The sequence below is a fragment of the Mauremys mutica genome, chromosome 1 (genome assembly GCF_020497125.1).
Source record: "Mauremys mutica isolate MM-2020 ecotype Southern chromosome 1, ASM2049712v1, whole genome shotgun sequence".
Classification (NCBI taxonomy): domain Eukaryota; kingdom Metazoa; phylum Chordata; order Testudines; family Geoemydidae; genus Mauremys; species Mauremys mutica.
This window is the reverse complement of record NC_059072.1, coordinates 355124641-355146043: the sequence shown is the minus strand read 5'-3', so window position 1 is coordinate 355146043 and position 21403 is coordinate 355124641. Positions and strand designations below refer to the sequence as shown.

Here is a 21403-nt window from a genome sequence, read left to right as displayed (position 1 = left end):
CAGTTAGGATCAAATGGGTGTAACATACACGATCTAATAGTATCTATTACAAAGAAGCAGGCACTGGTGAGCCTTGGTCCTTTCAGTCTTCTGTGAAAAACTACACTTAGAATCATAGAATCATAGAATATTAGGGTTGGAAGAGACCTCAGTAGGTCACGTAGTCCAATTCCCTGCTCAAAGCAGGACCAACACCAACTAAATCGTCCCAGCCAGGGCTTTGTCAAGCCAGGCCTTAAAAACCTCTTAAGGAAGGAGATTCCACCACCTCCCGAGGTAACCCATTCCAGCGCTTCACCACCCTTCTAGTGAAATAGTGTTTCCTAATATCCAACCTAGACCTCCCTCACTGCAACTTGAGACCATTGCTTCTTGTTCTGTCATCTGCCACCACTGAGAACAGCCGAGCTCCATCCTCTTTGGAACCCCCTTCAGGTAGTTGAAGGCTGCAATCAAACCCACCCTCACTCTTCTCTTATGCAGACTAAATAACCCCAGTTCCCTCAGTTTCTCCTTGTAAGTCATGTGCCCCAGCCCCCTAATCCCTTCTGTAGTCGGGGCGGGGGGACCAAAACTGGATGCAATACTCCAGGTGAGGCCTCATCAGTGCTGAATAGAGGGGAATAATCACTTCCCTCGATCTGCTGGCAATGCTCCTACTAATGGAGCCCAAATGCCATTGGCCTTCTTGGCAACAAGGGCACAGTGCTGATTCATATCCAGCTTCTTGTCCACTGTAATCCCCAGGTCCTTTTCTGCAGAACCGCTGCTTAGCCAGTCAGTCCCCTGTCAGTAGCTGTGCATGGGATTCTTCTACTTATAGAAACAACGAGGAGTCTGAGGGCACCTTAAAGACTAACAGATTTATTTATTTATTTATTTTACACTTATAGAGTCATGCACTATCCGGGCAAATAGGAACCTGGTTTTCTAACCATGTTGGCAATTCTGATAAGAGTCCCACATCCTCTTCCCCCAGGGAAATGGAAGAAAGTATAATGGTAACACAATAACTCAATAATATACTACAATTTAGATCAGGGGTGGGCAAACCTTTTGGTCTGAGGGCCACATCTCGGAATAGAAATTGTATGGCGGGTCATGAATGTTCACAAAATTGGGGTTGGGGTCCAGGAGGGGGTGAGGGCTCTGGCTGAGGGTACAGGCTCTGGGGTGGGGCCAGAAAGGAGGAGTTCAGAGTGTGGGAGGGGGCTCCTGGCTGGGGCGGGGGAATGGGTGAGGGCTCCAGCTGGGGGTGCAGGGTCTGAGGTGGGGCTGGAGATGAGGGGTTTGGGGTGCAGGAGGTTGCTCTGGGCTGGGACCGAGAGGGTTGGAGAGCGAGAGGGGAATAAGTGCTGGGGCAGGGGGTTGGAGCACGGGGAGAAGCTCAAGGTGCAGGCTCTGGGCGGCACTTACCTCAAGTGGCTCCTGGAAGAAGCTGCATGTCCCTTCTCCAGCTCCTACACAGAGGCACAGCCAGGCAGCTCTGCACGATGCCCCATCTGCAAGGCATCGTGCCCCATCTGCACCGCCCCTGCAAGTTATATTGGCATGCTGGAGGGGGCCATTGGAGCGGGGCCATAGGAGCATGTATGAGCTGGAGGGGGGCCATGCCGCAGCTTCCAGGAGCTGTGTGGAGCTCCCCCTGACCCTGCTCCCCAGCTGGAGCGCCGGAGCGGGCAAAGCCTGCTCCCCAGTGGGAGATCGAGTGCCAGCTTAAAATGGTTGCCAGGCTGGATCAGGCCCCCAGGCTGTAGTTTTCTCACCCCTGACCTAGATGGAGCTACTATTAGGTGGGTGCATAACCGGTTGAAAAACCATTCCCGAGAGTAGTTATCAGTGGTCACAGTCAAGCAGGAACATGACCTAGGAGGGAAGATTGAAGAAATTGGGTTTGTTTAGTTTGGAGAAGAGAAGACTGAGCGAGGATATAACAGTTTTCAAGTACATAAATGGTTGTTACAAGGAGGAGGGGAACGTTTTTCTTCTTAACCTCTGAGGGTAGAACAAGAAGCAATGGGCTTAAATTGCAGCACGGGTGGTATAGGTTGGACATTAGGAAAAACTTCCTATCTGTCAGGGTGGTTAAGCACTGGAATAAATTGCCTAGGGAGGTTGTGGAATCTCCATTATTGGAGATTTTTTAAAGCAGGTTAGACAAACACCTGTCAGGTATGGTCTAGATAATACTTAGTCCTGCCATGAGTGCAGGGGACTGGACTAGATGACATCTCGAGGTCCCTTCCAGTCATACAATTCTGTGATTCCCTGTTTATTGCAGTGGCAAGGAATCCTTAGCTCACAAAAAGCTGAAAATTATTTCTGCCAATTTATTTCTTCCTTCTGGAGACAAGACACTATTCCTGATAAAACTGTTAATTTTTTACAGGCATTTGAGTATTGATCTTGGGCAACTCAGAAAACTTGGCAGGCATGTCAAGTGAAAGATTTGATTTGGCTTCATCAGCCAAAGCACAGGCAAAGCCACTGGTACTTAATATACATATGTGGCACATCACTTGTCTGAGAGCAAAAATTTATATAAAGCAAAACCTATGGTCACTTTTAACAGCAGGAAGAGGATTATGGAAGCAAGTGGCGGGACTTGTCTCTCTGGCTTGTTCTCCATACTGTAGGTGAACACATCTTGATACAAACTGAAGATTTCCTTGGCTTGTCCTCTATATTTGATACAAAAGAAGTGGCACTCTGCAGAATAATGCACTGAGAAGTCATTGAGAGAAACTTGAATTAAGCATGCTCACTGGAAGCCTTAGTTTCCACTGGAAACAATCCTAATCCAGAATATCATAACCCAGCAATACACAGGCAAGCCAGGAAGTTTTTGGAGAGTGTTGGGGACAACTTCTTGATACAAGTGCTGGAGGAACCAACTAGGGGCTGTGCTCTTCTTGACCTGCTACTTACAAACAGGGAAGAATTGGTAGGGGAAGTAGAAGTGGGTGGCAACCTAGGCAGCAGTGACCATGAGATGGTTGAGTTCAGGATCCTGACACAAGGAAGAAAGGAGAGCAGCAAAATACGGACCCTGGACTTCAGAAAAGCAGACTTAGACTCCCTTAGGGAACTGATGGGAGGGATCGCCGGGGAGGCTAATATGAGGGGAAAGGAGTCCAGGAGAGCTGGCTATATTTTAAAGAAGCCTTATTGAGGATGCAAGAACAAACCATCCCGATGTGCAGAAAGAATAGCAAATATGGCAGGCGACCAGCTTGACTTAACACTGAAATCTTTGGTGAGCTTAAACTCAAAAAGGAAGCTTACAAGAAGTGGAAATTTGGACAGATGACAAGGGAGGAATATAAAAATATTGCTAGAGCATGCAGGGGTGAAATCAGGAAGGCCAAGGCACAATTTGAGTTGCAGCAAGCAAGGGATGTGAAGGGTAACAAGAAGGGTTTCTACAGGTATGTTAGCAACAAGAAGGAGATCAGGGAAAGTGTGGGACCCTTACTGAATGGAGGAGGCAACATAGTGACAGATGACGTGGAAAAAGCTGAAGTACTCAATGCTTTTTTTGCCTCTGTCTTCACAGACAAGGTCAGCTCCCAGACTACTGCACTGGCAACACAGTATGGGGAGGAGGTGAGCAGCCCTCAGTGGTGAAAGAACAGGTTAAGGACTATTTAGAAAAGCTGGACATGCACAAGTCCATGGGGCCGGATGCACTGCATCCAAGAGTGCTGAGGGAGTTGGCTGATGTGATTGCAGAGCCATTGGCCATTATCTTTGAAAATTCATGGCGATCGGGGGAGCTCACGGACGATTGGAAAAAGGCAAATATAGTGCCCAGATTTAAAAAAGGGAAGAAAGAGAACCTGGGGAACTACAGCCTCACTTCTGTCCCTGGCAAAATCATGGAGCAGGTCCTCAAGGAATCCATTTTGAAGCACTTGGAGGAGAGGAAGTGATCAGGAACAGTTAAAATGGATTCACCAAGGGCAAGTCATGCCTGACCAACCTGATTGCCTTCTATGATGAGATAACTGGCTCTGTGGATATGGGGAAAGTGGTGGCTGTGATATGCCATGACTTTAGCAAAGCTTTTGATATGGTATCCCACAGTATTCTTGCCAGCAATTTAAATAAGAGTGGATTGGATGGACTATAATGTGAATATAAAGCTGGCTAGATTGTCGGGCTCAACAGGTAATGATCAATGGCTCGATGTCTAGTTGGCATATGGTATCTAGCAGAGTTCCCCAGGGGTTGGTCCTGGGGCTGGTTTTGTTCAACATCTTTATTAATGATCTGGATGATGGGATGAATTGCACCCTAAGCAAGTTTGCAGATGACACTAAGCTGCGGGGAGAGGTAGATACGCTGGAGGGTAGGGATAGGGTCTAGAGTGACCCAGACAAACTGGAGGATTGGGCCAAAAGAAATCTGATGAGGCTCAATAAGGACAAGTGCAGAGTCCTGCACTTAGGAAGGAAGAATCCCATGTACCACTACAGGCTGGGGACCGACTGGCTAAGCAGCAGTTCTGCAGAAAAGGACCTGGGGATTATAGTGAACGAGAAGCTGGATATGAGTCAGCAGTGTGCCCTTGTTGCCAAGAAGGCCAATAGCATTTTGGTCTGTATTAGTAGAAGCATTGCCAGCAGATCGAGGGAAGTGATTATTCCCCTCTATTCAGCACTGGTGAGGTCACATTTGGAGTATTGTGTCCAGTTTTGGTCCCCCCCACTACAGAAGGGATTGGGGGCTGAGGCACATGGTCTATGAGGAGAGGCTGAGGGAACTGGGGTTATTTAATCTGCAGAAGAGAAGAGTGAGGGTGGGTTTGATAGCAGCCGTCAACTACCTGAAAGGGGGTTCCAAAGAGAATGGAGCTCGGCTGTTCTCAGTGGTGGCAGATGAGAGAACAAGAAGCAATGGTCTCAAGTTGCAGTGGGGGAGGTCTAGGTTGGATATTAGGAAGCACTATTTCACTTGGAGGGTGGTGAAGCACTGGAATGGGTTACCTGGGGAGGTGGTGGAATCTCCATCCTTGGAGGTTTTTGAGGCCTGGCTTGATAAAGCCCTGGCTGGAATGATTTAGTTGGTGTTGGTCCTGCTTTGAGGGGGGGATTGGACTAGATGAGCTCCTGAGGTCTCTTCCAACCCTAATATTCTATTATTCTAATATCATCTAATTTTGTCACGTAGGGTACATCAGGAGATGTGGGTTCTATTCCCAGCTCCAACATTGACTTTCTGTTTAGCCTTGGGCAAGTCACATATCTCTCTAGGTCTCCTTGACTTCACAAAGAGGATAATAATGCTTCCCTATCTCTTAGGGGTGATATGAAGCTGAATTCCTTAATGTTTGTACCATGCTTGGAGTTCCTTTGATGCAAAGTGCAGTAATAGTGCATGCCATCCATTTTGCTCAGGTAAGCAGCTCCAGAACCTGATACGTCTCCATGGGGCTGTTACGAGTGAAAAATGTTTGCCAGCTGTTTATTCCCAGGGAATGAGCAGGTAGGAAGAATTTTCCCATTTGTCCTGGATTGTGACCACTCTCTGCCTGTGGCTGCAACAATAAACTACCAGACTGGAATGTCTTGCTTATGCTAAATGGACTCTACATCATCCTCTTTTTCCTTGGAGCTGCAGGAGAAGGCTAGAGATTCTATTCTAGGTAGGTTCTTATATCACTCAGTTCACCATAGTACTTGAGCATCTTCCACCAGTGTGCACTAGGTGATGTGACTGACTAACATCTGTCATGGGTGGTTAATTCTCTCTCTCAACCAGTCCCTTGGTGAGAATCATGTGTACAGTGCTCTGCTTTGTTAGGGTTTTTTAAAATGTCTACACACAAGGTGGAAAAGCCCTAAGGCCATCTTGTCTGTTTCCCTGTCCCAGGGCCCCTGTCACAGAATCTAAGAATTTAAAAATCTCTTTTTCTTCCTTCTCAGAAAGCGTCCAGATGCTGGTCCAGCTCCCTATGGGCACATTGCACCTCCCTGTGTCAACCTGATCTAGTGTGTTCCAGGGAATGGCAGAATCCATCAGCTAATGCAGGGCAGGCAGCTATTTCTGCTGGGGGTGGGCAGCTTTCATCTCCATAGGGTGCCATAGGAGCATTAAATCATCATATCCCCTGACTGTGGCCCTCCCTCATAAGCACCCCCATACTGGGAGCTGCACTGGCCTGCTGGGGGTCCCTGATTTAAGGAAGAATGTGGCTTTCTTGTGCTGCTGTAATCCTCCAATGAACTTTCTGCTGCCAAGGATCCTGCCCCCAAAGGCCATTGCAATGGACTGGGGCCCAATGTCTTCGGATCTTGGAATTGTTCTTCCAGTAAATCCCTTAAAATTATTATTCATTTTTGTTATTTTTCTCTGATTTCCTTTTGTTTGTTGACCTATTTCTGGTTTTAAGTTGATTGTGACTCAGTGTGTTGCTCGTAGAGAGGAACTATCATCTTCCTGCTCCGCGCTGTTATTTTTACTAAAAGAAACACACACCACAGTATACAAATAACACAATACATAATTTCCTGCTGGAGAGAGGAAAAGAGAACAAAGAACCACAAATGACAGCTGCTAGTCACGTTGCTTAATGCACTTCTGGAAGGCACGCAGCTAACACGGTGATGAGGGCTGTGTAAGAACCTGAATAGAATGAATATAAACAGATGTTGAGCTCTGAGACACATAGAAACATTGAAATCCGTGTTCTGATTCAGGTGTTTGGTCTGGATTAATGCAAATTAGTAAATTACAATTTACTGAACTAAAAGAAAACCTACTTTTAAGTGCCATAAACCCCACATTTCTAACACCTGAAAACTGTTGTAATCCCATAGGAAATGTCATCTTGGGTCAAAAAAACTAGTAGCGCCTTCAAAATCTATTGCTGTGTCACTAAGAAATTTTAAAACAAACAAACAAGCTTCTGCTTTGGTAGAGCCTACAGTGTATGCTGATCTGTTACCCAGTGATAAGAGAAGAAATCCAAGAGGTGGCAAGTGGAAATGCTTTGTTAATTTCAAACTCCAAGGATACCGGAGCACTGTAATCCGTGTCTGACAAATGGGTAGGGATGAGATTGACAATACAATTTCTCTCACTGTCAATCTTCTATGAAGGTATTACAAAGGAAAGAGAACAGGAAGATATTTCAGTGCAACAATTTCTGGCCTGATAGTGCACCGAGAGAGAGAGAGATTTGGAAGTATAGTGGCCAAATGTGCTAACCTTTTCTCTCTACAAATGGAAGGGGATTTACATCCTGGTTAGAACAATTGGCAGCTGGACTTCTAGATTCTCTTCTTACCACTGACTCATTGCACAGCCAATAAAATTGGTACAATATACTTACATTCTGGTGTTGTGAGGCCTATCCGTGTTTCAGAAGTGCTTTGAGACTGTTGGAGGAGATGTGCTATAGAAAGGAAAGTTTAATTTTTCAAATTCTGGCTTAGAGCACAGGTCCATCAAATTTGATGTTATCATCTTTAGTTTTAGTTGGCATCACCATATGATACATCCTCATTTGATAGTCCCTGCCCCAGAGGGACTGATGTAGCATGGGACATTTTAACACATTGGTTCAGAAATTGTAGAGGTGCTGCAAGCCATGTGTACAGGAGATCTATATATTGCCAGCTGGTGTTATGCCTGGCTCTAACTATTGCTATCTGCCCTTCCTTGTATCTCCATATGTGCAGTATCTCTTCTATCAGATCTTCTATCAGAAACTCTCATGCAGGAAAATGACCTCTTAATCAGACAGAGTGTGTTGTCTGAAACTTCAGCTTGTCCAGAGGGACCTAACACAGAAGGTGCTTAAGTAAGCAGTCTATGCTGCAGTACAAAGAGCAGGGCTGATGCATGGAGATTTGAGAGCTCTTCTGCTGCACAGCAAATCATTAAAGTAACCTCAATAGTAGGAACAAGGATGTTTTTTTACAAAATTCAAAACTATCATAGATATGCACCGACATAAAGATCCGGGGGCAGATTGTTCCCTCTATTCCATTGAAAGGAGGATCAGTCTGATGGAACAAGATGAGGAGATACAGGAAGAAGGATGCCACATCTGAAGCCTTGTTCTTCCCTCCCCTTGACCTCATGGAAGCAACTTTCTGGGGGCATCATGAGGAACAGTCTCTGCAGGTTGGGAGAGGGAAGGTCACTATCCATGTTATTGTTCTGGAGGAAACCTGTAGGGAATCTGTGAGTACAATCTTGCTGGCCAATTAATGAAGGAAGAGAGAGAGAAAGAGAGAGTAAGTACATAATCTCTGCCATTTTGGGGACACTTTAGATATCTGCAATAGGTAGCTAGAGAATCAATCAGTTTCCCAAGCACAGATGACCCTACGCATTTCCTAATGTAAAAATGTTTCCTCTCTCCCCATCCCCTCACCACTGGGTTAATATTGTTGTAAATAGTTCGTTGTCTTTCCAAAGGTGAAGAGCTTCTTTCTAGAACATACAAGCCAAAGAACCTGATGTCATGATCCAACAAATTAATATAAAACCCCTATCACACTGCATGGTGAAATGCAGTAGAAAATGGTGCAACAAAAGACAAATAGGGGCCTATGATCTCCTCAACTGTCCTAAAGTCAACATCTCTTTTTCCTCTTTCATTCAAATAATGAAGGCGCTGGTATGGTCTGAGGGACAGAGCACAGGACTTAAAGGAGCTGGGTTCTGTTCCCAACTCTATCACCCATTTAACTCCTTGGGCAAGTCATTGGATCTCTCTGTACATCAATCCTCTGATCTGTAAAATAGGGAGAATAATATGTGCCAGTATTTGATAACCTGGGATGAAAAGATTTATGGAAATACCAAGTATTACTGGGAAGTCACTCAAGAGGGAGCTAAGGTAAACACATACCTGAAAATAGAAATAGCAGTAGTGTGGTCTGTTACACACAGTAGAGGATGTGACAAATCCTGGATTTGGACTGGATGGATGCACAAATCCACACTGATAGTGGAGAGTTTTTTCGAATTGCTCCCATAATGTTCTGAAATGAATACAGGTAACAGATAGCCAGGGGTGGCTCTGTTCACTCTGCTGAGCCCTGAGATTAGATAGTCAGTCATCAAAGCACTCAAGATTTGGCTGGGGGAACCTCTATTTTGACTTTGTTCAGAACAAAATGATTGTTAAGAAATACACCGAAGCATGGGACATTTCCTCTGTATGTGACTCTAACCCAGCAAAAGCCAGGCAACTGGATGGTTCCAGGTCATGGAAAGTAGAAATGGCTATGGAGCCGTCCATTTCTTGTCCACCACGTCAAAGCCAGTGCAGGTTGATCGTGTCCCATATGAAATCAGTTTGATTTTCTAAGCCCAGTTTCTAGTGCACAGCTGGCCCTAGCGCAGCTGGCACTCTTGTTGGCAGTTTCAGCAGAGAAGGATTTAAGGCACCTGGTGACTGAACCACTCTCTAGCCCCAGGGATAGTGCCGCCAGGTCAGGCTCAATGTCCAGTATCTGGAGGGTGGGAGAGAAGTGTGTACCTGCTCTGGGGATAAATTACTCCAGTCTCTGGAATCTCTCGCCAGCAATGTCCGCACTCAATAACAGTAGTAAAAATAATGAGGAGTCCTTGTGGCACCTTAGAGACTAAAACAAATGCATTTGGGCATAAGCTTTCGTGGGCTAAAACCCACTTTATCAGATGCTTGGAGTGAAAAATACAGTAGGCAGAATATATATTATAGCACATGAAAAGATGGGAGTTGCCTTACCAAGGGGGGTGTCAGGTGAACGAACCCTTGATGGTGTGGCTGATGTGGTTAGGTCTTCAGCCACACCATTAGGGGCTCATTCACCTGCACATCTACCAATGTGATATATGCCATCATGGGCCAGCAATGCCCCGCTGCCAGGTACATTGGCCAGACCGGACAGTCTCTACGCAAAAGAATAAATGGACACAAATCAGACATCAAGAACTGTAACATTCAAAAACCAGTAGGAGAACAATTCAGCCTCACTGGACACTCAATAACAGACTTAAAAGTGGCAATTCTTCAACAACAAAAACTTCAAAAATAGACTCCAACAAGAAACTGCAGAACTAGAATTAATTTGCAAACTGGACACCATCAAATTAGGCCTGAATAAAGACTGGGAGTGGATGGGTCACTACAACAAATAATTTTCCCTCTGCTGATACTCACACCTTCTTGTCAACTGTTGGAAATGGGCGATGTCCACCTTGATTGCATTGACCTCGTTAGCAGTACAAAAGTAATTTTCCCTCCCTTGACATTCACCCCTTCTTGTTAACTGTTGAGAATAGGCCACTTCCACCTTAATTGAATTGGCCTCGTTAGCACCGACCCCCCCGATTTGGTAAGGTAACGCCCTTCATGTGCTATAATATATTTTGTGCTTACTGTATTTTCACTCCATGCATTGATCAAGTGGGTTTTAGCCCACGAAAGATTATGCCCAAATAAATTTGTTAATCTCTAAGGTGCCACAAGGACTCCTCTTTGTTTTTTGCTGATACACGGCTACCACTCTGAAATGAATAACGGTAGTGATATTTTAAAGTTGATCCCACATGTTCAATGACCACCACACTTCTTATTTTAAGTGATTGTTTTATTTAAATATAAGAAAGTTTGAAAAAAGAGTTTATTGCTATTGAAAGTTGTAACCTAAAAACAACCACACTGAGTGGATTATTTTTTTGTGTCTGCAGTTTTTTGTGTTCTGCCATGGATTTCTCCAGCTCTCCCAGCTCCTGCTATCTGGCTATCTGAAAAGCTCAATTTCAACAATTGAGAAGCGGTTTGGCTTATCCAGTCAGACATCCGGATTGCTCGCTTCCTTCAATGAGGTAACCCCTACTGTATTCAAAATTCTCTCTTTTGATATCCCACCCACACAACTCTCCTGTACTCTTGTCTGTCCTAAGGAGGTCATTTACAAAGTGTTTCAGAGGCTTTTTAATCTCTGTCTCCTACTGCAGGTTGGGAACACATTGCTGATAGTCTTTGTAAGTTACTTTGGAAGCAGAGTGAACAGGCCCCGTTTCATTGGCTGCGGCGCTATTCTTGTATCCATAGCTGGGTTTCTCATGTCTCTTCCTCACTTTATAACCGGGCTCTACGAATATGACCAGTCCATTGCCAGTAGGTACTCTAAATGTATATACCTTTTGGGAACAGGTAAAGGGGGAAATCTTTTCTTGAGGTTTCATTAATTGCAAAGCATAAAAATGTGGAATATGACGCCAAAGAAGCAGATATTGAACTTTTGTTTTCAGAAATTAAAATGTACTGTCCCAAGAGGTAAACTTTGATCAAGGTGAAGCCAAGAGAGGAATAACAAGAAAACAGTTCCTAAGCTGGAGTTAGAGCAAATGAAAATGAGATCTAAAGCATTTACATTCTTAGCTATGCTGCTGCTTCCACTTCCTGCTTCCTCTTTTGTTATGATTATTTAGGGCACCAAATGTACCCTAGGTCCCTACCCCAAAGAGATTACAGGAAAGGGTAATCCTGGAAATCATTACTCACACAAGTTGTCCTTACACAAGTAGTCCCACTGAGTTCAGCCCAAATCAAGGAGAATACATATGTGAGCAAAGGTTTTCAGGATGGGGCTTTAAACTGTAGGTGAAGAAAGAGGATTGGATACAGCCAACAGCAGTGGTAGAGCAGTGACCATAGGCACAAGTGCCCGGATTTTAAATCTTTCTTACTTTATTTGTGATTTCATTGATGCTTCCTTGGGGGGAAGACTAGTCTTTGCGGGCCTGATTGAAGAAGTAACTTTTAGGAAGGGATGTGAAGGAGGAGATGGTAGGATACGGAGGACCAGGTCAGGGAGGGGATTTACTGGCATAAGAGGCTTCATGGAAGAAGTGAGAAGATGAGAATGGAAGGAGAATACGCTGGTGGAGGTTAGTCATCCTGCTCCTTGACCTCAAAGCCATAATCCCCAATCACAGTAATAATAGAAATCCTACTATCAGACTCTGCAAAATCCTTTAGAAACTTCTCTAAGAGGCCTTTTTCCTGTTTCCTTGGGTCACTACACCAGTACAGACCAGCCAGAACACAGCTGGGGTCACAGACTAGGTCTGCATTGTACTTTCCCATTAATATATCCTCAGTTACAGCCACCAAAGGAGGATTTACGAAGTGACTAATTCACAGCTTTATCCAGGGAACAAGGGCTAACGAAAGTATGGAAACAAGTTCAACCTACACTTCATGATAGTCCCTTGGATAGGGCAGACGTTTCCTGGGTCAGATGACTGATCTGTCAAACACAGAGGAAAAATCCTGAATTCAGTGTTGTTTTGGGGACGCAACAAAAATTCCAGAACTTTCAAAAGCGGCTGTTATGCTACACTTTTCAATATTCCTTAATTAGTTAGATAATTACTTTCATGATAAATCCGTTATCTATTATTTCACAATTTTTTATGATACCCATTTTTTTTTCTCTTACATCTCCATCACACTGGTATCAATCCAGAGTAACTCCACCAAAGTCAGTGTAGATGAGAGCAGACTGCCTCTTTAATTGGATTTGATTTTTATCCTTTTTGCCTCCATCTATATTTTTAAGTGTGAAAGTTATTGTACTTCGTTTAATGCCATTGTTCTTTTATCATAATAATCTTTCACAGCTCAAAAAATACATTTTTATTTGGTTTCTGATTGTCTTGCACCGTGTCCCCAGTGTGGATGTTAAATTAAGGCCCCGTGTTTATTTGATGTATATCTACGTGTATTTGCCATTGTTGTTAGGTAGGTTATTATTGACTAGATAAAGAGATTTTTTAAAAGAAACAAATATGGTACCAAATTCTTCCCTGTGTAACACTTGTGAAATTTCCACTGAGGCAGAATGGACCAATTTAGCCCATCATTTGTTTAATTTGTAAACCACACATGGCTATAGAAATCACTAAGAGCCAGATTTTCCCTGGCCCCAGGAGCTAGCACGGGGTTGAGGAAAAGCCAGCAGTCAAGGACTATCTCAGCTCCTGCCTTTGGAGAAGTGTAGGGACTGCATGATCTGTGCTGTATGCTAGGTGGCAGGGTGAAAGCGCTGTGCGGTGAAGCTGGGCTGGGGCACCAAGAAAGCAAGCTGCATTCCAGACTGCAATCACTGCTTGTGCTCTGGAGTGCATGGGGAGGAATTAATCCTCTGGAGGCACAGTCGCTGACTGAGATCCCCATGGGGCTGTGTGACTCCACAGTTGGGGCTGTAGCTAAGTGCCACAATCTAACCCTCATCGAGACAAACAGCAGCTCTGTATCTGATGCCATTTTACAGGGGATATTTCATGTCTAAGGTTAGGTATCCACCAACTTCGGCTTTGAGCACTTAGGGGTGTTGCATTTGCCTCCACAGGTGTGTTCAGCAATTCTACTGATCTCTGCCAACCTGCTATATCCACCAGAAACCTCAGTGACACAGACTGCACCCCACATGCAGTGAAAGAAAACCGCGAGGTCCTGCTGATCCTGTTTATTGGCCAGGCTTTGCTAGGGATTGGAGGAGTCCCCATCCAGCCCTTTGGGATCTCTTACATTGACGATTTTGCCAGTGAGAGAAACTCACCTCTCTATTTAGGTAAGACTAGAATTGAGTCCCACCATGGTAAGAAAGAAAAGCAGCTCTTATGCTGGGCTGGAGGGACCAATTCCATGACAGGGTGTGACTGCTTCGCTCTCAAGAACAGACCCTTAGACTACAAGAAACTTCAAGTGTTTTTAATTTTTGGCTGCTCCAGAGTTTAATTCCTATAAATGCCATAAACTCCTGAAACATATTTCACAAGGATTCAGTGTAGCAAAGAATTGAGTCTTATGTATGTTCATGCTTTTCATCAGTAGCTGTCATAAGAGGGCTTCCATGTAAAAACTGAAGTAGATAAATTGAGGTAGCAAAAAACATTTCAAAGAGAATGGCACAGTTTTTAATCTGAACAGTGCCAGTATATATCTTGAGTAAATTTTTTAATGTAATGGAGGTTTTACACGAGGAGTAACTGAAGTCAGCATTTGGCCCCTGATGTACTGCAGAAGTCACAAGGGTTTCAGAGAAGAGAGACAAGAATGATTGAGGGCATAGAAAAACGCTCCTATGGAGAGAGATTGAAAAGATTGGGATTGTTTACCTAGAAAGGAGAAATGGTAAAAGAATATAAAATAATTTATGGTATAGAAGAGGTAGATAAAGGATTTTGCTTCTCATTTTTGCTTAAAAGAACAAGGGGATATTCAATTAAATCAAAAGGTGGGAAATTCAGAACTGATAAAAGGAAATACTTTTGCACATGGCATGTAATTAGACTGTGGAACTCATTGCCACAGGAAGCCATGAGGCCAAGACCTTAGCAAGATTGAAAGACAGATGGAACATTTATATGAATAACAAGAATAGTCAGAGGTATAATTAATGGTAACAACATTTTCTTCTTTGAGTGATTGCTCCTATGCATTCCATGTAGGTGTGCGCGCCGTGCGTGCACGGCTCTTCGGAACATTTTTACCCTAGCAACTCCGGCGGGCCGGCTGGGCGCCCCCTGGAGTGGCGCCGCCATGGCGCTGGATATATACCCCAGCCAGTCCGTCCGCTCCTCAGTTCCTTCTTTCCGCCCGTGACGGCTAGTAGGAACAGTGGAGTGCTCCCTTACCTCCACAGCCCTAGCGTTCTCCATAGCTTTAGTGTATATAGTTGTTAATAGTTTGTTAAGTTTCTTGTTATAGTTGTATAGTTAGTTGTATAGTATAGTAGTTAGGGAATTAGAGGGGTTAGCCCTCTTCTTCCGCCCCGGTGCGGGCTTATGCCCGGAGCACCGGGATTCAAGCCCTGCGTGGCTTGCCAGCGGCCCATGCCGGTGAGTGACCCGCACGACTCCTGCCTCCGCTGCCTCGGAGAGTCGCACAGGTCGGATAAGTGCCCCATTTGCGTGGCTTTCAAGCCTCGTACGAGAAAAGAGCGGGACTCTCGTTTGAAACAACTCCTTATGGAGTCGGCTCTCCAACCTCCGGCACCAGCTCCGTCGGCGCCGAAGCCTGCCTCCGTGAGCAGCGCACCGGCAGCACCGAGCCGCTCCGGTGCCAACGCGTCTCGGCACCCGGCACCGAAGACCCGGCACTGCTCCCTCTCTCCGGGGAAGAAGCACAAGGTGCCGAAGACGGCCTCTGCGAAGCAGCAGCAGAAGCCGTTAGCCCAGCCGCCTCCGACTAAAACGGTACAGGCTGAGGCGGTGCACAAGAGGTGCACCGGGCCGTCGACTCCGGCGCCGCAAGGGCCGTCGAGTCCGGCACCGCCCAGCTCCCCGGTGCCTACCGAGGAAGAGCTGAGGCTCCCGTCCACGCCTGAGGCGTTCGCGACGGCGAGGGAGCTGATCGACCTCACCGCTGATACGGGCCATCAGCTACCGGCACCGCCGGTGCGGGCAGTCAAGTCCATCGGAAAGCCACTGATGATGCGCCCTCCCTCTCCTGGCGGCCGAGGTGATCAGGGCACCATGATCCGGTCTCGCTCCCGATCTCCCTCAAGATGGCGGTCGCCAACGCCCCGGGCCCGATCCGTACGACGGTCAACGTCGAGACGCCGCTCCCCGTCTCGTCGCCGGTCGCAGTCCCGGTACCGCTCGCAATCGCGGTACCGGTCGCACTCCCGGCGACGCTCCAGATCCCGGTCGCCAAGTCACCGGCACCGCACCAGGTCCGGCTCCAGGCATCGCGGGCGATATCGAGAATCACGCAGCCACTCAAGGCGCCGCCGCTCGCGCTCGAGGTCCGACTCCCGGCGCCGCAGGTCGAGCTCCCGGCACCGCCGGTCGAGCTCCCGGCACCGCGCCTCGCGCAGATCCCGTTCGCCTATTAGACCGCATGACGACCGGCACCGTCCTTCGGCACCGGAGAGGCAATTTACTCCGGCACCAGACGTCCGCCCGGGAACCGCTAGGGCTCCTCCCTGGCCGTCGAGGGAACCCTCAGTTGCTTCCCCTGAGGGCAGTGCGGTAGACTTCCGAGCGGGGTCTCTTCCGCAGGACCATGGACCTCAGCAATGGGGGTTTTGGGTGCCCTGGGCCCAACATGAGCAGGGGCCTCCCCTTCCACCGAGGCAGCCAGGCTCGGCGCGTTCGGTGCCAGAGGCCACTGTCAGCAGGCCACCCCCGTCTCCAACGCCACAGACCGCTGCTCATGGTACACCGTTGGGGCATGAGACACTGGCACCGGATCGCCCAGACGCAGAGCAGGCTCCTGAAGAGGTACTGCCAGGTCACTCCTCGTCCTCCTCTCCCAACGAGGCGGTGGCAGGGGCGTCACCATCAGAACCCCCGCCTATTGACCTCAAAGCGCACCAGGACCTTCTCCGGCGGGTAGCGAAAGCCATCAACCTGCCCATCGAAGAGGTCCAAGAGGTCGATGACCCCATCACGGATGTCGTGGGAGCAGACGCCCCCGTGAGAGTAGCGCTGCCATTCATCCGCACAATCCAGCGGAACAATGCCGCCATCTGGCAGTCGCCTTCCTCCGTCCCTCCCACGGCACGCGGAGTGGAGAGGAAATATTCTGTCCCGCCTAAAGGGTACGAATACCTTTATGTGCACCCGACTCCGGACTCTTTGGTAGTCCAGTCCGTGAACGACCGGGAGCGTAACGGACAGCCTGCCGCTGCGCCGAAGTCAAAGGAGTCCAGGCGCATGGACTTATTGGGGCGCAAGATTTACTCGGCGGGCGGCCTCCAACTCCGCATTGCAAATCAAATGGCCCTACTATCCCGGTATACATTTAACATCTTGGGATGCCTGGGAAAATTCGCGGAGCTGACCCCGCAGGACTCCCGCCGAGAATTCTCGGCGCTCCTGGAAGAGGGCAAGCTGGCCTCCAGGACCTTAATTAAAGCAGCGGTGGACTCAGCGGACTCGGGGGCCAGAACCGTGGCGTCCGGAGTAACCATGCAACGCATTGCGTGGCTGCAGTCGTCCACTTTGCCGCCGGAGGTACAATATACCCTCCAGGACCTCCCCTTTGAAATGCAGGGTCTGTTCTCTGAAAAAACTGACACGAGAATTCAGACCCTGAAGGACGGACGAGTGGCAATCCGCACTTTGGGAATGCATACGCCGGCCACGCAGAGGCGTCCGTTCCGGCAACAACCCTATCGGCCCGTGCCGCAGGCCAGGTCTCGGCCATTTAATAATCGAAGGGCCCCCTTCCGCCGCAGACCGTCGGGCGGGCGGCGTAACCAGACCCAAGGCTCGTCCAAGGCTCCTCAAGGTCCCAAGCCGGCCTTTTGATGGGACGCCCGAGGACGGCGCACCACTCTCCCCCCAGGATCCATCCCTTTTGTTTTCAAGTCGCCTTTCCCGCTTCCTCCAGGCGTGGTGTTCTGTAACATCGGACAGCTGGGTGCTCAACACCGTCCAGCACGGCTACCGCCTACAGTTTATTTCGCCCCCTCCCTCCCACCCACCTTCCCCGTCCCTCTTCAGGGACCCCTCTCACGAGCAAGTCCTCTTACAGGAGGTCCAGTCTCTGTTGAGCGTGGGTGCCATCGAGGAGGTGCCTCCCTGCAGGCAGGGCAGGGGATTCTACTCCAGATATTTCCTCATCCCCAAGGCGAAAGGAGGTCTTCGTCCCATCTTAGACCTCCGGGAGCTGAACAAGTACCTCTGCAAGCTCAAGTTTCGGATGGTAACCTTGGGGACCATTATCCCTTCCTTGGATCCGGGAGACTGGTTTGCCGCCCTCGACATGAAGGATGCTTACTTTCATGTGGCAATTTACCCCCCCCCACAGACGCTACCTGCGCTTCATGGTCAACGAGGCCCACTACCAGTTTGCGGTTTTACCCTTCGGCCTCTCCACCGCACCGAGGGTATTCACCAAATGCATGGCGGTCGTGGCCGCAGCCCTCCGTCGTCGTCGAATTCATGTGTATCCATATCTCGACGACTGGCTGATTCATGGCCGCACCCAAGAGCTGGTGGCGGCTCAGGTGTCCGAGATACTGCATCTGCTCCAGTCTCTCGGCCTGCTTGTCAACGCCGACAAGTCCCACTTAGTTCCGACACAAAGAGTGGAATTCATAGGAGCCGTCCTCGACTCCAATCTGGCCAGAGCCTGCCTCCCTCGGGCTCGGCACGAGACGTTGGCCTCCCTTATACGGACACTGCAGGCCTTTCCAACGACAACAGTGCAGTCCTGCCTATGTCTCCTAGGTCACATGGCAGCGTGTACGTTTGTGACCGCGCACGCAAGGCTGCGACTTCGCCCGTTCCAAATGTGGCTGGCATCGGTGTACCGCCCTCATCGCGACCCCATGGATATGGTGGTGGCGGTGCCGAGTCCCACTCTCCAGACGCTCACCTGGTGGCTGGATCTGGAGACAGTCTGCGCAGGGGTTCCGTTCCGCCCTCCTCGCCCGTCGATCACCCTGACCACAGACGCGTCGGCGCTGGGATGGGGGGCTCACATAGGAGACCTGCACACCCGAGGTCTTTGGTCAGCCCAGGAGCTCTCCCTCCATATCAATGTCCGGGAGCTGAGAGCGATCCGTCTGGCGTGTCTCGCCTTTCGGACCCACCTTCAGGACCGCTGTGTAGCGGTGTACACGGACAACACCACAGCCATGTTCTATGTCAACAAGCAGGGCAGAGCTCGATCCTCCCCGCTTTGCAACGAGGCGATGCTCCTCTGGGATCTTTGTGTAACCCACTCGATTCGCCTCGAAGCGTTTTTTCTACCAGGAGTGCAGAACACGTTGGCCGACCGTCTGAGCAGGTCCTTCGCCTCCCACGAGTGGTCCCTTCGCCCAGATGTGGCTTACACAATCTTCCAGAGGTGGGGGTTTCCTCAGATAGACCTCTTCGCCTCCCGGGCCAACAGGAAGTGCCACAGGTTCTGCTCCTTCCAAGGTCAAGCTCCAGGCTCCCTCTCGGATGCGTTTCTCCTGCCATGGACGGAGTCCCTCCTCTACGCGTTCCCCCCGTTTCCGCTCGTCCACTGAGTGTTACTCAAGCTTCGGAGGGACAGGGCCCGCGTAATACTCGTCGCTCCGGCCTGGCCGAGACAGCACTGGTATACCCTGCTGCTCGAGCTGTCAGTTCGGGAACCCATTCCCCTTCCGCTGTGGCCGGACCTCATCACTCAGGACCTCGGCAGGCTTTGTCACCCGAACCTGCACTCGCTGCATCTTACAGCTTGGTTCCTGAGTGGTTGACCGACGCAGAGAGGGGTTGTTCGGCGGCGGTGCAACAAGTTCTGCTGGAAAGCAGGAAGCCTTCGACGCGCTCTACCTACCTCGCGAAGTGGAAACGCTTTGCGCTCTGGTGCGACCAGCGAAGCCTTAACCCATTCTCGGCCCCCATCCAGACCGTCCTCGATTACCTCTGGTACCTGAAAGGTCAAGGTCTCGCGATCTCGTCCCTGAAGGTGCACCTGGCGGCTCTGTCAGCCTTTCGGCCCGCTATAGGAGGTCGCTCTGTCTTCTCCAACCCAATGGTAGCCCGCTTCCTTAAAGGGTTAGACCGTCTCTACCCTCAGGTGCGTCCGCCTGCTCCGACTTGGGACCTGAACCTGGTTCTCGCCCAGATGATGGGCCCACCCTTCGAGCCCCTGGCCACGTGCTCTCTGCTCCATCTCACCTGGAAGACGGCCTTCCTCGTGGCGATCACATCCGCCAGACGAGTCTCGGAACTCCGCGCCCTGACGGCGGGTCCCCCATATACCGTCTTCCACGGGGACAAAGTGCAGCTTCGACCACATCCGGCCTTCCTCCCCAAGGTGGTGTCGGCCTTCCATCTCAACCAGGAGATCTTCCTCCCGGTCTTCTTTCCGAAGCTGCACGCCTCACCTCGTGAGCAACAGCTCCACACTCTGGACGTCCGCAGGGCCCTCGCTTTCTACATCGACCGGACGAAGCCCTTCCGGCATTCCTCCCAGCTCTTTGTGGCAATTGCCGATCGCATGAAAGGCGAGCCGGTTTCCTCACAACGGATTTCATCCTGGGTGACGTCCTGCATACGAACGTGCTACGAGCTTGCTCGCGTCCCCCCGTGCCGCCTCACCGCACACTCGACAAGGGCGCATGCCTCGTCGGCCGCCTTCCTGGCCCATGTTCCCATCCAGGACATCTGTAGAGCGGCCACCTGGTCTTCAGTCCACACCTTCGCTTCCCACTACGCGTTGGTGCAGCAGTCTCGGGACGACGCAGCCTTCGGCTCCGCGGTATTACACTCCGCCACGTCTCATTCCGACCCCACCGCCTAGGTAAGGCTTGGGAATCACCTACATGGAATGCATAGGAGCAATCACTCGAAGAAGAAAAGGCGGTTACTCACCGTAGTAACTGGTGTTCTTCGAGATGTGTTGCTCCTATCCATTCCAGACCCGCCCTCCTTCCCCACTGTCGGAATAGCCGGCAAGAAGGAACTGAGGAGCGGACGGACCGGCTGGGGTATATATCCAGCGCCATGGCGGCGCCACTCCGGGGGCGCCCAGCCGGCCCGCCGGAGTTGCTAGGGTAAAAATGTTCCGAAGAGCCGTGCACGCGCAGCGCGCACACCTAACTGGAATGGATAGGAGCAACACATCTCGAAGAACACCAGTTACTACGGTGAGTAACCGCCTTTTTTGAAGGAATATTAGAACTCATGCTTCAGGGTTTAAGCCAATCTCTAATTATTAGATGCCAGGATGAGACCTAATGTGGGGATAGATTAACCCACACCTGCTACTACAGGGTTCTTACACATTTTTCTGGTGCTGGCCCCAGTCAGAGACAGGATACTGCGCTGGATGGACTTTGGGTCTGACCTCATTTGGCAGTTCCTATTTTCCTGTGGTTTTGTATCTCATGTCCCCTGGATGCACTCCTCTCAAAGCCAGCATTTTCCACTCAGCAGAAAGGTTCTGTTTCTTTTTGCAGGAATCCTCTTTGCTCTGACTGTAATCGGACCTGGCGTGGCATTCATGTTAGGATCTGCCATTTTGCGCTTTTATGTGGACATTGACAAAGTTCTCCCAGGTGAGTTCATATAGGTTCTGAGGGCCATTATCCATTTGCAATGCAGTGCATGGGAGTGTGCGTGGGGAGGGGAGAACTTTCCTGTTACCATAAGCAATGTTATTTTAGATCTGCGAGCTAGCATCCTGATGCCAAAGAAGTTTAAAAGATCTGAAGTGTACAGCGACGCTGCTATTCATCTGCCATCAAGTGAAGCAAAGCCTGGCTTCCTTTAACTCTGCTGTCACACTTGTATATGCCTGAGTGCATTGACAGAGCTTCCTGTAATCATTCTGCTAGTGGCTTGCATGATTCCGGGGGTGGTAAACTAAGTACAGTAAATGCGGTGACAGAACTCTCCAAGTAATCAGATATGGCAAGTGGGTGCTTCCCTTCTAACTCAGGGTCACAGACAA

The 21403-nt window shown here is 49.2% G+C and overlaps 1 protein-coding gene across 7 annotated transcripts in view; it reads left to right on the top strand.

Annotated features, from left to right (window-relative positions):
- Positions 1-21403, top strand: part of SLCO2B1 (solute carrier organic anion transporter family member 2B1) — a 186507-nt gene that overhangs the window by 99807 nt on the left and 65297 nt on the right. For 5 of the 7 annotated variants that reach the window (XM_045022735.1, XM_045022742.1, XM_045022729.1 and 2 more), the window contains 4 exons: positions 10696-10833; positions 10966-11128; positions 13368-13589; positions 20910-21008. In XM_045022735.1, the coding sequence (XP_044878670.1) occupies positions 10696-10833; positions 10966-11128; positions 13368-13589; positions 20910-21008 (622 nt within the window). Of the gene's footprint in view, positions 1-5320; positions 5400-10695; positions 10834-10965; positions 11133-13367; positions 13590-20909; positions 21009-21403 lie in introns of those variants that run through there. The other 2 variants (XM_045022759.1, XM_045022777.1) reach the window with 2 other exon arrangements.